This window comes from Lampetra planeri, chromosome 9 (assembly GCF_965212315.1).
Source record: "Lampetra planeri chromosome 9, kcLamPlan1.2.h2, whole genome shotgun sequence".
NCBI classification, from domain to species: domain Eukaryota; kingdom Metazoa; phylum Chordata; class Hyperoartia; order Petromyzontiformes; family Petromyzontidae; genus Lampetra; species Lampetra planeri.
The window spans coordinates 4,273,975-4,287,517 of record NC_136115.1 but is presented as its reverse complement, the minus strand read 5'-3'; the positions used below and the strand labels follow the sequence as shown (position 1 = coordinate 4,287,517).

The window sequence follows — 13,543 nt, the reverse complement described above, 5'->3', positions numbered from 1 at the left end:
GAATTCAATATATTATTTTCGGGGGATTTTTTATGCTAATTTAAACTATTCTTATATGTGTAATGTGATGAATATAAAAGCAACAGTATTATTTTGCAAGGGGCAAAACAAGACAATGTTTTGAAAATATGGCCAGAAAATATGGTAGATTTACCCAGCATGCAAATGTCATTTTTAGTTACGACGATAAACATTATCCCATTTGTCAATCCCTCGCTGGATGCGGGTCTCCCCATGCTTTGTCGGTTGTGGGGATTGTTTGACCATACTTCACCATGTTGGTCAGTGCAGATTGAAGACTCAGAATATAGACGTGGGAGCATAGTACATCACAACAATGGATTCTGCTGTCCTGTTCTCTGCCACATTTATCTTATATATATAGCTTATATATGTGGCAGAGAACATCTGTTCTTTACATGGTGATGCCCATCCAAGTACTATCCAGGCCCAACCCTGTTTAAGTGCTGAGATCCCATGAGATTGGGCTCATTCCAGGTGTTTTGGTCTCAGGCTAGTACATCCATAGATCCACCTTCTTTATTTATAGTTAAGATGATAACACATTGGGCTTTAAGGGTCTCTTCTTCAGTCGAGACTTGGGTTCACAGATTGAATGATAGCAGGCCAACGTCTGGTTGTATGTACGTATATTGAACTTCTTTCACACCGTACGTAGCCAACCGTGCCAATCGGAGGTGCGGGGGGAAGGACAACAAACTTTAAACACAAAAAGCAGTTTTAAAGAAATGAGCTTTCACAGGTTATCGACGATGCCCAAAGGGGGGCGAGACTGGTCTGTGAGAGTGGTGCTCCGCTACCCAGCGAGGTGGGGTCGTGGCACACGTCCAGGCCCCTGTGCACACGGTGCGTCAGGAGATCTCGCTCGTCCCACGCCGCACAGTTCAGGGGGTTCCCCAGACGCAGGAACGCCCTGCAACCGACAAGTCCGTCGTCACGATCATCGTCGTCGTCGTCATCATCATAATCACCGTAATCTCAAGAGATGAAACCATTCAATCTGTCTCCGAACCCCAGTGGGTCTACAAATTGTTACGATCCGCACTCGCCATTCGGTTATTATTTTTGAACCGTTGTGGTGAATGGAGTGATCGACACCAGCTGCTGCAGGGGTCACATGGAGCCATTACAAACATTTATGAATAGAGAGGCATCGATGCCTACACACACACGCACGATGAGCTGAAGAATCTATATGAATCAATGATTCCTTGTGTGCTGGGCCGGCCTTCATAGGTGCTCGCTAACAGCATCCCCCCCTCAACAGCCTGTTGAGGCTACGCAGGGCATCTTTGTCTTAGTTTTTATTCTCGTGTGTCGCGTGCGTAAACGTGCACGTGTGCGCGTGCGTAAGAAGCGTGCGGTCTGCATCGTAGCTGCGCGTGCGCGCGTCAACGCTTTGCGAGCGTGCGCCAAGGTCGCCCGCCACTTGCCGTAGCACGGGCGGCTCAAGGCCGTGACAGGCGAGGCGCTCGAAGGCCCTCTGGAGCCCGTCGTGCAGCGGGTGCGCCTCGCTCGCCAGTGCTCCGCAGCAGCGCAGCAGGAGGCGCCGCGCCAGCCCGGCCTCGCTCAGCACCTGCTGGCTGCGCTCTGACTGCAGCAGCAGGCCCAGGCGGTCGACGACCGCGCACTGCAGCGCCACGGCGCGCTGCACCACCGAAACCACCACCGCCGCAACACGCAAATAGTCATTGACGCGGTTGAGGGGCGCCTATGGACTACTTATTTCTGCACGTGGGTTATATGATGTCCGTCTCTCCGAGGGCAATTCATCAAGCGTTCTGGAATACCGCACTGCAAACGCAATTTTAATTTATAAAGCGTCCGTCTAAATGCGACCGAATATCAATATGCTGTGCATATTGGTGGACTGCGGGAAAAGATCGGGTTTTATGTTTTCTTACGTCAGGCGGGAAAGCTAGGAAGAACCGGCAGCAGGGGAATAAAATTTGCGTGCTAATTAAGACATTATTAGATGCAAATGGTTGTTCATAGGTAGATGGAAAGAGGAAGGCCTTAAGCCTGGACTGAAAATGTGAGGATAGAATCTGCATAGTGGGTGACACGGGAAGGGAACGGAGGAAAATAACAAAACCTAGAACCAATGGCGATGAAGTACTCATTTAATGTATTGGATTGCCACGTTGTTTAAAATGACCCATGACATGTCCTTTGCAGAGAAAAGGTAACCTGCAAAGTTAGGTGTTAGTAAAAGTTAATATGCTTCAGGGGGAAAAAATCGACTGAAAAATAAACCACAAATGAATTTGAATAAAATATGGAGGAAAAAAAGTAGGAAAAATGTTTTTGCGAAAAAAATACTGATTCTAAAATTAGTAACTGTCTCATACAACTCTAAGAAGCATGGATTGCTGCTGACTCCTCCATGCACTGTGAAAGTGTGTTTATGAATTATTTTCAAGTTGAGTCAATGTAATTGCCAAATTATCACAAAATCACACACCTACACAGCACAGTCATGTAGAGCATTTGCTGCAGGGGCATTACAGCATGAATCTATATCTATATAAAATTGCAGACAAACCTCGAAAAACAAGTTTAGAAACTTGCGCTTGGAATTTCGACGTGCAGACTACGGAGTTACCTGTGGGTCAGTTGCCGAGACAACGGAGGGGAGGAGGTCAACTGCAGCCAGGACGGCGCCAGGGTGCACCAGAAAGGCAGGGTCAGGGCTCGCCTGAAAGAAGCCTGTGGCCTGCCAATCGTTGGACATTGGCCTACAGGGCATCCCGTAGAGTGCCCGCCTGTGAATTAAACAAAGCCGTTGAGAGCCAATAATTCATTATTGAAGTAAAGCATTGATATTTCTGCTGAAATTATTCATTGATGATGGTAAACCCAATGCAGTGCTCATGCAGCATGGCCTACAATCAATTCACACTTTAAGGTGTTTGAGCGTTACAGATCCCGGAAGTTGAGCCTGGTTAGTAATTGGATGGGATACTGCATGGGTAGTGAAGGCTTGGTCTGTGAGGTGGTTAGGAGATAGCAGTACTGAACTGGATTATTGAATCTATCTGTACAGAGCTTTGAGTGTTACTCCCTGGATATGAGTTTTCTCCAAGTACTCTGGTTTCCTCTCACAAGCCAAACGCAAAAAAATTGACCCTCCTGAGAAAGTCTTAAAACTAATTGAGGCTTTCATGATAAAAAAGAGCATTATTATTAACTTCAGTATTCTCTTGAACATATATGGGTGTCCGTTAGCAGCAGGTGATAATGGCCATATTATGAATACAATGAAAAAAAACAAATGAAAGTAAGGGACTTTGCCCCCTTGATGATTATTTTTAGGTCACGAACAAACAGGAGAAACCTGTTCGGGATGCCAAAACGTTTAAAATTTTTCGAAAGGCACTCGTTCATAAATTGCTAAAAATAAACTGATGAAATTGCTTAAGAGAGCCCTCCGTGAAAGCTCACAGACAGGGGGCTCCAGCTGGGACCAAGCACGTCACCGACAATCGAGGTATGTGAAATTTCACTGAGATTTACCGTGGTTGCAGAAACTGCTGATATTACACACACCTGGACGACCGTAAGGGCTAAAGGAATACAGTGCAACAAGACGTGGATTCACAGCGAGCATTTATCAAGACGCTGTATGGGAAGAGCAGGCAGGGTACACAAGTAAACCGATTGTGTAAATGGATTTGAAACAAAGGAATGTGAAAAAGCATAAAGTTAATAAAATAGCTCAAAGTGAATCTGATATGAAGAGAAAGACTAGGAAAGCAGTGAATCACCACTCTGCCCCAGTGCTTAATGGTGCGTTACAATTCAGGGGGGGGACATCGTTTGAAGATTTGTTTAATTTATTGTCATATTTTTATCATCCAATTTGTATTTTTTCTGAGTTGTTTCTCTCTCGTTTTATATGGTGTCATTTGTATCGATCGTTGCCTTTAAGACATGAGCTGTGGGATTTTATAACTGTTATAACAGCTCAGAGAAAAGGTCCAGGATTTGACTTAATAAGGGTTAGGGAAGTCAGTGGGTACAGTGAGCTGGGAGGAGTTCCACATATGTGGTCGTGCATTCCCACAGCGAAAGGAACCTCTTAAGATGCCTCAACTAAGGGCTTTCAATTTCAACAAACTGAATAAAAGGTCAAGGTGGAGTTCTCTCGCACTAATAACATTTACCAAACCATATAGTGGTGACACAGTGATTATTGCACTGTGCTATGAACCTGGTGACCTTAGTTTACTCCATCCTCTTAATTCCTCAGCTTCCATTCACCCCCCACCAATTTGATTTGCTGTCCCCACTATAATATATCAACCTGCTCCCGCGCACGGTGAACACTTGGTGATCTCCAGCACTGGCTGATAAATCAACTCCCTCAGGGAATGCCAGACACGTGCGCGTGGTGTTGCGGGAAATGTCAAAGAAACCTCGGTTTTAAGAAATGAATTGACAAACTATGGCTTTATAACATCCACGATGCCCTGTAGCCCCGATGTTACCAGAGTCTGTATGTATGCTTAAAACTATGTTGCATTTGTTACAATGGCAGCAACAGAGAGCAGTGCAGGAAAACCTATTGTTGTACTGTACTATTATTCCATGTCTATGCTCTCCACCTTCACTAACCCCCCCACACTCAACTGACCAGCACGGTGAGGGATGGTCATATTACCGCCACGACCCACAAGGCATGGGAAGGTCCTCATCAAGCATTAGGTTGACAAAGGGCCGTGTATGCGATGTACAATATAGATAACATAACGGCGGAGAAAAGTAAAATTTTAAACAGAATGTAGCGGAGATTATTCTTTGACGTGAGAACGATGGTGACCTCTGGACAAATAAGAGCCCAAAGTGAAATGCTGTGAATGTGATGGCGCTGCGAAATGTGATGGGTTGGGGGGGGGGGCAACGGGGCGCCGTGGACACCCAGTACGTTGCAGAGAACAACAGAGACCCCAAAACGGAAACAACCGTAGCAACGCTTCCTCCCGGTGAGCTTGATCAGCGAAAGAGAGTTTGAAAACAACAGCAACAAAAAAGCGGTTAGTTGTTTTTTTTATATATATACAGGACATCGGCTCAAGAGGCCATAATCCCTGTATTCCTGTAGTACCTGGTTCTGGGAGGGGAAGGGGAGGCCCAGGGAGAAGGAAGAACAGTGCCCTCCCCGTCAGCCCATGCTTCCAGAACAGACATGCTAGCACAGAGACAGGAGAAAGTGGCCATCACAGCCCGCGATGAAGCGACAGACCCAGAGCAAGCAAAAGGCTGTTAGGACCCGGAGACGCGGCAACAACGGCCAAACTGGAGAGGCGTGAAAGGGAATGTGATGAATTCCACGCGTACAGAAGATAAAGAATTTCAATTCTCCGCATGCAGATGACAATTGCCATTTACACCATTGGAACCTCATTTGCCAGTAAAAATATATGATAATAGTTGTTTTACCCTTCTATCTGGCAACAAAACTGACACCTTTTTTACAAGGAGTCATGTTTGCATAGACCACAATACCTGCAGTCATAATGCAAAAAAAAACATAACTCTGATAGAGACAGCTTTCCTTAGAGCCTAGTCTAAGGAAAGCTGTCTCGGGTGTGGACCAATCAACTTCAAGGACAGTGCATCCATTATCAGAGTTATGTTTTTTGTTTGCATTATGACTGCAGGTATTGTGGTCTATGCAAACATGACTCCTTGTAAAAAAAGGTATCAGTTTTGTTGCCAGATAGAAGGGTAAAACAACTATTATCAATTGCCATTTACTTAATAATCACGTGAATTTGTGTATCTGAGTGCCCACTAACAACATTTGGCCCACACAGTACTCATGCGTTACATGGGGATTGTTGACCCTTTGTATAACTTAAATATAGGGCTTGTTTTGAGTAAAGACGCAATATTATTTGGGACATTTTTATCCCATGCAAAGCTGCCAGGATCTTTAACGCCAGCAGTCAACCAAATATAATATCTGGCTTAAGACTTCAAAAGCGCAAAATTATCCTGTTTTCAAACTTCTACAGCTTGTGCATGCAGGTGGGGGGACTTAAAAAATCTACGACGCTCTGGCAATCTACACGTTAGATTAAGGTCTCTCCCCACAATCAAGGCAGTCTTGGGAGTTTGTTTGACCACATTTCACCCCACTGATCGGTGCCGGTTGTAGGTAGGTTACCCGGGACCTGTTCAAGAGTTACATGCTACTGATATTGGCCGTGGCTGGGAATCAAACTTCGGCAGCCTGCTTCAAAGCAGGATGCGCTCATTACAGTGCTAATTACAGCGCTAATAACAGCGCTAATTACAGCGCTGATTACAGCGCTGATTATTGTGCTACCACTTCAGCCAAATTGCTTCATATAAATGAATATTAATAACCACTGGCTTGATATTTATTAATTAGCACTTGCTAATATTTAACATACCAAAAACAAATTGCATGTGATTGATTACTGATTCATGAACTAAATTGCACGGTATATCATCAGTGTGCGCACCAGCCTCTAAAGGGACAATAGGTCTCGCATCGCATTTGTTTCTTTGTTAACAGAGTAGGCCATTACATACCAACATCACGGTAGAAAACCCTTGCCACCACGATCACATATTTTCCATGAGCGTTTAGAACAGGGCCTCCCAATAATATTGACGCGGCTCCCCTGCTAAACGTTTCTTCACGACGAATTAACATTCGCGACGGGTTTGGACACTGCGGTCTTTCTACGTCAAATGAGACGTTTCAACAACAGCAAGTGGATCGTATCGTTCTAGATTTGAAGCTTTCGTGACTGCAAGGAATCATATTCTTAGGTTTTTTCGGTAAAGTCACGTAGGTAAAACATCAAAATTAATGAAAATAAAATAAAATCTGGCTGTGACGGTCCCACCTGATGACGGAGACTTGTGTTGCCTCCGAAACGTCGTGATTTTTTGTTTTTATTTTATTTTATTTTCATTAATTTTGATGTTTTACCTACGTGACTTTACCGAAAAAACCTAAGAATATGGATCGTATCGACCCCAGGCCTGAAATTACCCGAACACCGCGATGGGGTCCCCGCGGACACACAAAGCCATCCATCGCTATCTCCCCTCAATCACTCCACCCCCACCGTCTCACCCGTGCCCCCCCCCCACCCACCCACCTGAATATAACAAAAATAGATATGAATCCACACCCATATCTGTAGACAGGCATCTACGAATGCAGTGGGTTCCATGGGTCAGAGTGTAGATTGAGTTGTGTACTTAATGCCATTGCGAAAGCGGGGAAAGTTCATTCCGATGAGGACCGCAATTTCTGTAGTCGAAACGTCTAACTTGTTAAATAGATTTGCTGTAGTGCCCCAAACCTGCTCTAATGAACTTACACAATCCCAGGCACCATTCTACTCAAACTGTAAATGTTTTGGATTTACTGTCCAGTCGTTACTATTTGGCACGTTTTGTTTTCCTGACAAACCTTACTAACTGGCTGTGTCGGGTGGTGGTGGTGGTGGTGGGTAAACGACACAGTGACATTTACGCGATCCAGCCCATGAAAAAAAACAACCTTTATCACGACCCTCACGCGCAGGATTAAAATTCTTAACGGAGCTGCGCTCCACGAACGCCTCACCGGTCGAACGAATCGGTGGCCATCTTGTAGAGGTGGCTGAAGACGCGGCCGCAGTGCACGAGGGTCGGAGGGCACGAGTCCCCGACGACGCCGTCTTCCGAGTCGGCCTCCATCAGCTCGGCAAAGAAGGAGACCTGCTCCGGGGTGCACGCGGGCACCAGCGCAGGGTTCAAGTCGCGGGTCTGGGCGAAGCAGCCGAGGAAGCGCAAGGCGTCGGCCAGCTTCTCGTAGCCGATCTCGGTGAGGAAGTAGTGCGCGTTGGCCGGCTCGCAGCGCATCGCCGCGGTGAGCGCGTGCAGCGTCGTGCGGGTCAGCTCCACCACCTCGGCGGTCCGCTCCGGGGTTTCCCTGCCGCACTGGCCCGCCGACAGGGACGACTCCATGGACACGAGCATGGAGAGGAGGTAGACGAAGCCCCCGACGCGGCGGAAGGCGCGGCGCGACCGGTGGCTCTCGCGCAGGACGCCCAGGAGCGCCTGAGAGCAAGATGGAACAACAGAATGTAGCGTAGATGACTCCTATGTCGATTTAAAGCTTTCGTGACTGCAGGGATTCATCTTCTTGGTTCTTTCGGTAAAGTCACGTGACTTTACCGAGAGAACCAAGAAGATATTCCTATGTCGTGAGAACGACGGTGACCTCTGCATAATTAAGAGCCCAAAGTGAAATGCTGTGAATGTGATGGCGCTGCGAAATGTCACGGAGGGGGGGGGGCAATGGGACGTTGTGGACACCCTGTATGTTGGAGAGAACAACACAGACCCAAAACGGAAACAACCGCAGCAACGCTACCCCCCGGTGAGCTTGATCAGCGAAAGAGAGCGAACGAGCGAGCGAGCGAGCGAGCGAGCGAGGGAAGGAGGCAGCCTCCATCAAGCGGCAACGGCGGCTTCAAAGCCTAAATCACGGCGAATCTAAAGCGTCGCGCGTCCTATGACACACCCGTGGACCTGTTACACAGCCCTGTGTTAATGTCAGAGGAGTAGGAGCGAGGTGCGGCTGTGGACCGGTGGAGTGGGGACTCTCCCAGGGCCTGTTGCTTCAATGACGTCAGCGGGGCAGGGACCCCCCCACAGCGTCCGCACAGTGTTTTGAACGTGCGGTTGCATTTAGACGATATAACAAGTTGGTAAAAATAACAAGTACATATGGATTCCGTAACGCTTTTCAACACGTGTTTGTCTCCGGGAAGTCTTTAATTGGCAAGATTGAAGCTGATTGGGTGCTGTTCAGGGCAAGACACGTTCATGAATTTGTAACTGTCCTTTTTTCTCTGATGTGCGTCTCAAAATTTTGTGGATTTCAATGCGAGTCCATTAACAGCGGTACAACTACGCCCGAGATCAGTTCTGACTGAATCATCGTTATGAGCGTTATAGTGCCTCCACTCAGCCCCCACCCTGTTATGGGTGGACGAACGGACACACGGGCAGCAGCTAACGCGTAAACGTTTCACAGTTAGTTGGAAAGGCGTAAACAACCGCCCGTTATTCCTCTCATTTCCCTCCACCTCCTCCCGGACGGCTCGCCCGCCCCAGGCCGCGGACTCACGGCGAGGATGTCGGCACGGAGGCGCAGCTGCGAGGCGGTGGCGAGCGAGTTGGCCAGGCTGAGCATGGAGATCATCTCCTCCTCGCCGCGCGCCGACAGCAGCAGCTGCTGCTCCAGGGCGAGGGCCCGGGTGCGCGCCGCGGGGTGCCGCAGCACCGCGTGCACGCTGCGCGCCCCGCCGCACTCCCGGAACACGTCTGGCGCAGGGCAGGGCGACAACATACCGCGGCGGCGATCAGCACGGGGTGTGAACGCTCTTCCCTCCGTGCGCGCCTGGTACGCGGCGTGTTCTCACGTACGTAGGATGAACTGCTCTCGTCGCGTCGTACGTAGACGACCGTGCTAATCGGAGGTGCGGGGGAAGGACAACAAACTAGACGCAAAAAAGCACTTCTAAACAAAGGAGTTTTCAATCTCGATTTAAAAGTGAAGAGCTCCAGTGGCTTTCCTAATATCGGAAGGAAGAGCATTCCAGACGGCCGCAGAAGTGCATCATCTTGATTCGGATGATCTTGATTCCAATTGGTGGGGATAAAGAGGTCATTGTTTGGGGGAAGTTACCCGACACACGGGAAAAGAGTGGTGGTGCAGCGGTTAGCGCACTTCGCTATTGACCCGGCTGACCTGAATTAGATACCAGGCCACAAGCTAACATCAGTGATGTCTAAAGCGACCCTAAGCCTCTTCTCCCCTTTACCAACTGACACTGTCCAGCATGTTGAAGTTTGGTCAAACAACCTCCATGACTGATATGGAATGGGGAACGCCTTCACATCCAACACATTGTGTCATTTATTTATTTTTGACATTATATTTTATTACAAAGTGCCAATGGTAATGTTATTGTGAGCGCGGTTTGGTACTGCTGCTGCTGGAACACGCTCGGGTACCTGAGTTGGTGTTGGATCCTTGTAAGATGATGGTCAGGGTTTCGAGCACCAAGCATGCGTACTCACTCCACTCTTTGATTGATCCATCTACAATGCCTGAGGGGGCGGCAAACGTTACTGCTCCCTCAGTTGTCCATGAACACCCACAGACTCTGAACATTAAAACAAATCATTGACGTACCGGTACGTTAACAGATAGAGAAAATAAAGTTATATTTGATTTCTAAGACACCTTATTTACTTCAAATGCACATTGTACACAAATTAAGTAATTCACATTACTTAACAAAAAACAGACAAAAAAAGTGTCAAAATATTTCACACATTACACTTCACACAAATTGAGTATTCACATGAAGCATGCGCTAACCTCATTCACAAACTCGTCATTACAACAACAGAGATGCAGTGCCTGGCAAACAAGTCAAGACCGTGACGCATTCCGTGGCCCAGCAAGCAGAACCAACGGAAGTGATAAAGTCAGACTGTACACCATAAGAGAAAGACAAAAACTAAAGTATCTTGGTCATAGCCAGGTGTGACATGCATAACCTGGTAGAACGCTGGTGATATATGGTCAAGAGGAAAAGTAACAAATCTAGATTAAGGTGGACAGAGAGCAGTGTAATTTAACTGGGAGGACTTTATACCGATGTTATAGCAAAGCTGGAATGCGCGTCCAGTGGAGCTGCTTCATCATCGATGTGACAAGTATGCATGTACGTTGGACTTCTTTTGCACCGTACGTAGCCAACCGTGACAATTGAACGTGCGGGAAAGTACTCAGTAACGAGTAGAATTGAAAAAGGGAGAACAGGGAGATTCAATATTTGCACAGGAGGGCTGCACGGCTCGCAAACTAGGCGGGGCGTGGGGGGGAAGCTCACGGTCTCCTCCGGCTGCCTCGCGCTCCTCCGCATTCTTGAGGAAGGCGGCGTAGTGGTGCAGGCCCCCGACGAGTGCCTCCAGCAGGCCCGCCTCTCGGTAGACCTCGCGGAAGATGGGCGGGGCGTGGCGCGCGAACCGCAGCAACGCGGCCGCCGCCGCCGCACCGAGCGGTCCCGGCGAGGGCCCCCCGGCGTTGGCGCGCAGCGACGCGGCCACGCCGGCCAACTCGGCGCGCGGCGCGTGCCGCAGCTGGAACACGACGTAGTCGAGAATCTCGAAGTAGCGCGTCTGCGCCGACGCCGGTTTCCCGTGCAGGGCGGCAGAAGCCTCGTGACCTTTGCCCCCCGTGCCGCCGTTGACGCCGCCGTTGACGCCGCCGTTGTTGCCGCCATTGTTGCCGCCATTGTTGCCGCCCCCGGGGCCCTGCGACGCCAGTATGAAGTAGTTGGCGCGGTCGGACATGTAGACACTGGCCATGGCGTCCAGGGTGGCGCGCGCCAGCTGCTCGCCGTGAGAGCGCACGAAGGCCGACTGCAGCACGGAGAAGGCCTGCACGTTGCGCACGCTGAGGCCTGCGCGAAAAGGAGACGGCGTTGACACGGCGAGGGGAAACTGATGGGCGCTTGGAGGGGTACAAAAAAATCTCTCATGCGAACGGCAATGCATTTTATAATCAAAACTATAAAGTATTACAGTACAGGACTTTGTCAATCCACTGCTGTATCAATGTATTCCAATGCCATTCAGGCATGAGGGTTGTTTGAACATCCCTCATCCTTTTGGTCAGAGTGGATTGGTGAAATGGGCATCCGAGGACCGGTTCCACGTAGCCATGGCTAGGAATCGAACTCAGATGGCAAGTTTGTAGTGCAGTGAACTAACCACTGCGCCACCAGTCCACCCCGTAGCCGCACTTAATTCTGGATGAATTTTGCACAGGTGTGAATTAAGCAGCCACAGTCACATGCTGGACAGTTAAGGTCACGGTCTCCCTAGTTTACCAATTAAAATAAATTGCCTCATTAAAATGTGAATCAGGAAATAAATTACACAATATTATTTCATTATACTGAAACCATTTTCCAGGAACAACAACACCATTAACAACCTATCAGCAACATCAAATCAACAGCATTATTCTGTGACAGAACCGATTCCCGTGCCTTAATCGTCCCGGCCATCATCATTAATCCGCTATTAAGCGGGCAGAGTGACGTGTGGTAATGACACAGCGGTGAATAAAGGGACAACTTTTAAATGGGTGGAACGGACAGCGGCGAAACGGCACAGAGTGACGGCAGGGGAGGGCAAGGAGGGAAATGGTGGCACTGGGCGTTACCTTACCCCTCCCAGACGGCTGGGGCAGGATGAAACCGGGCAGGACGAAGGCCCTGGCGCTGCCTCCGGTCGTCGCGCGAAGTTCGGTAGCCCCGCACGTGGTGAGCGACGCCACGAGCATGATGAGGTCGCGCAGCGTGTCGCTGCATTCCTCCCCCTCGCAGTCCTCCAGCCTGGCGGCCAAACAACCGGGCAGCCCGAAGGAAAGGCTCTCGCGCACGTAAAGACAACGATCCCGCGCACAGCCTCTAATTGGCTGCCGGGACAAGTGCCGTTAGCGAGCAGCTGTTCAAGTCAACCGACACAAACACGCCCGCGAACGCTCGCGAAAAGAACGTAAAAGACACGAATGTGCCCTACGTAGACTGCATAGACTCAAAGTGAAAGCGCTGTTAGTGAGCACTTCAGGCAGGCCGGAATTGAACATGAGGGGGTGGTGTGGCCAACGCTACGTTACATCGTCCATGTGAACCGGTGATTTTGCTTCCTCGATGGAAGCATAAAACGGAGGGGGGGGGGGGAGGGGGCACCTGAGGAGGAAGTCGGTGAGGCCCTGGTATCCGTGGCAGCCGGCAAAGTCGTCCATGAGGATGGGCGAGGCCTCGCTGGAGTCGCGCAGGAAGCACACGAGCCACACGAGCATCTCGCCCGCCTCGGCCGCCGACAGGTCGGGCGTCTTGAGCGCCGTGTGCACGCAGCGTGCCACGCACTGCTTCTCTGCTCGCCGCGCGCGACGCGCAAAGCACACGGGACGCACGCGGCCACACGTCACTGTGTACGTACGTTGAACGTCTTTCGCGCCGTACGTAGCCGACCGTGCTCATAGGAGGCGCGTTGTGCATCGGCCGCTTGGTTGGCGTTCCTCGCGGCTCGATGAGCACGCTCGTCGCAAGGCTTTGCATAACATTTTTATTTGAGTGATGTCGCTGTGAGGTCAAACGGGTTTCTGCAATGGAGCCCACGGGTGTAACTTTAGTCTTATTATTAACGGAGCTTCAATCTATTGTCGTTTAGCTTGGGACACATGCCAGATAAATATATATATACAAAAGTTATTTAGTTTTTATTCAGATGTTCTTTCTTTATATCAAAGGAAGAACATTTATATCAAAGAAAGAACATCTCACAATTTCCGGAAGACAGGACATATATATGTTAATGCATTGTCTTGAGTGGTGTATTACTACCCAACTGAAAAAAAAATGCCAATAATAATCCTGGGAAGACTTAAACATTTCCC

At 49.1% G+C, this 13,543-nt stretch overlaps 1 protein-coding gene across 9 annotated transcripts in view; it reads right to left on the bottom strand.

Moving 5' to 3' along the window:
- Positions 1-13,543, bottom strand: part of LOC144720587 (WD repeat and FYVE domain-containing protein 3-like) — a 129,295-nt gene that overhangs the window by 91,216 nt on the left and 24,536 nt on the right. For 8 of the 9 annotated variants that reach the window (XM_078597428.1, XM_078597429.1, XM_078597420.1 and 5 more), the window contains exons 7-16: positions 12,834-13,020; positions 12,310-12,476; positions 10,965-11,537; positions 10,078-10,173; positions 9,188-9,384; positions 7,637-8,112; positions 5,129-5,212; positions 2,627-2,786; positions 1,455-1,669; positions 822-934 (exon numbers count right to left, since the gene is read on the bottom strand). In XM_078597428.1, coding sequence (XP_078453554.1) covers positions 822-934; positions 1,455-1,669; positions 2,627-2,786; positions 5,129-5,212; positions 7,637-8,112; positions 9,188-9,384; positions 10,078-10,173; positions 10,965-11,537; positions 12,310-12,476; positions 12,834-13,020 — 2,268 coding nt within the window. The remainder of the gene's footprint in view (positions 1-821; positions 935-1,454; positions 1,670-2,626; positions 2,787-5,128; positions 5,213-7,636; positions 8,113-9,187; positions 9,385-10,077; positions 10,174-10,964; positions 11,538-12,309; positions 12,477-12,833; positions 13,021-13,543) is intronic. The other variant, XM_078597427.1, reaches the window with a different exon arrangement.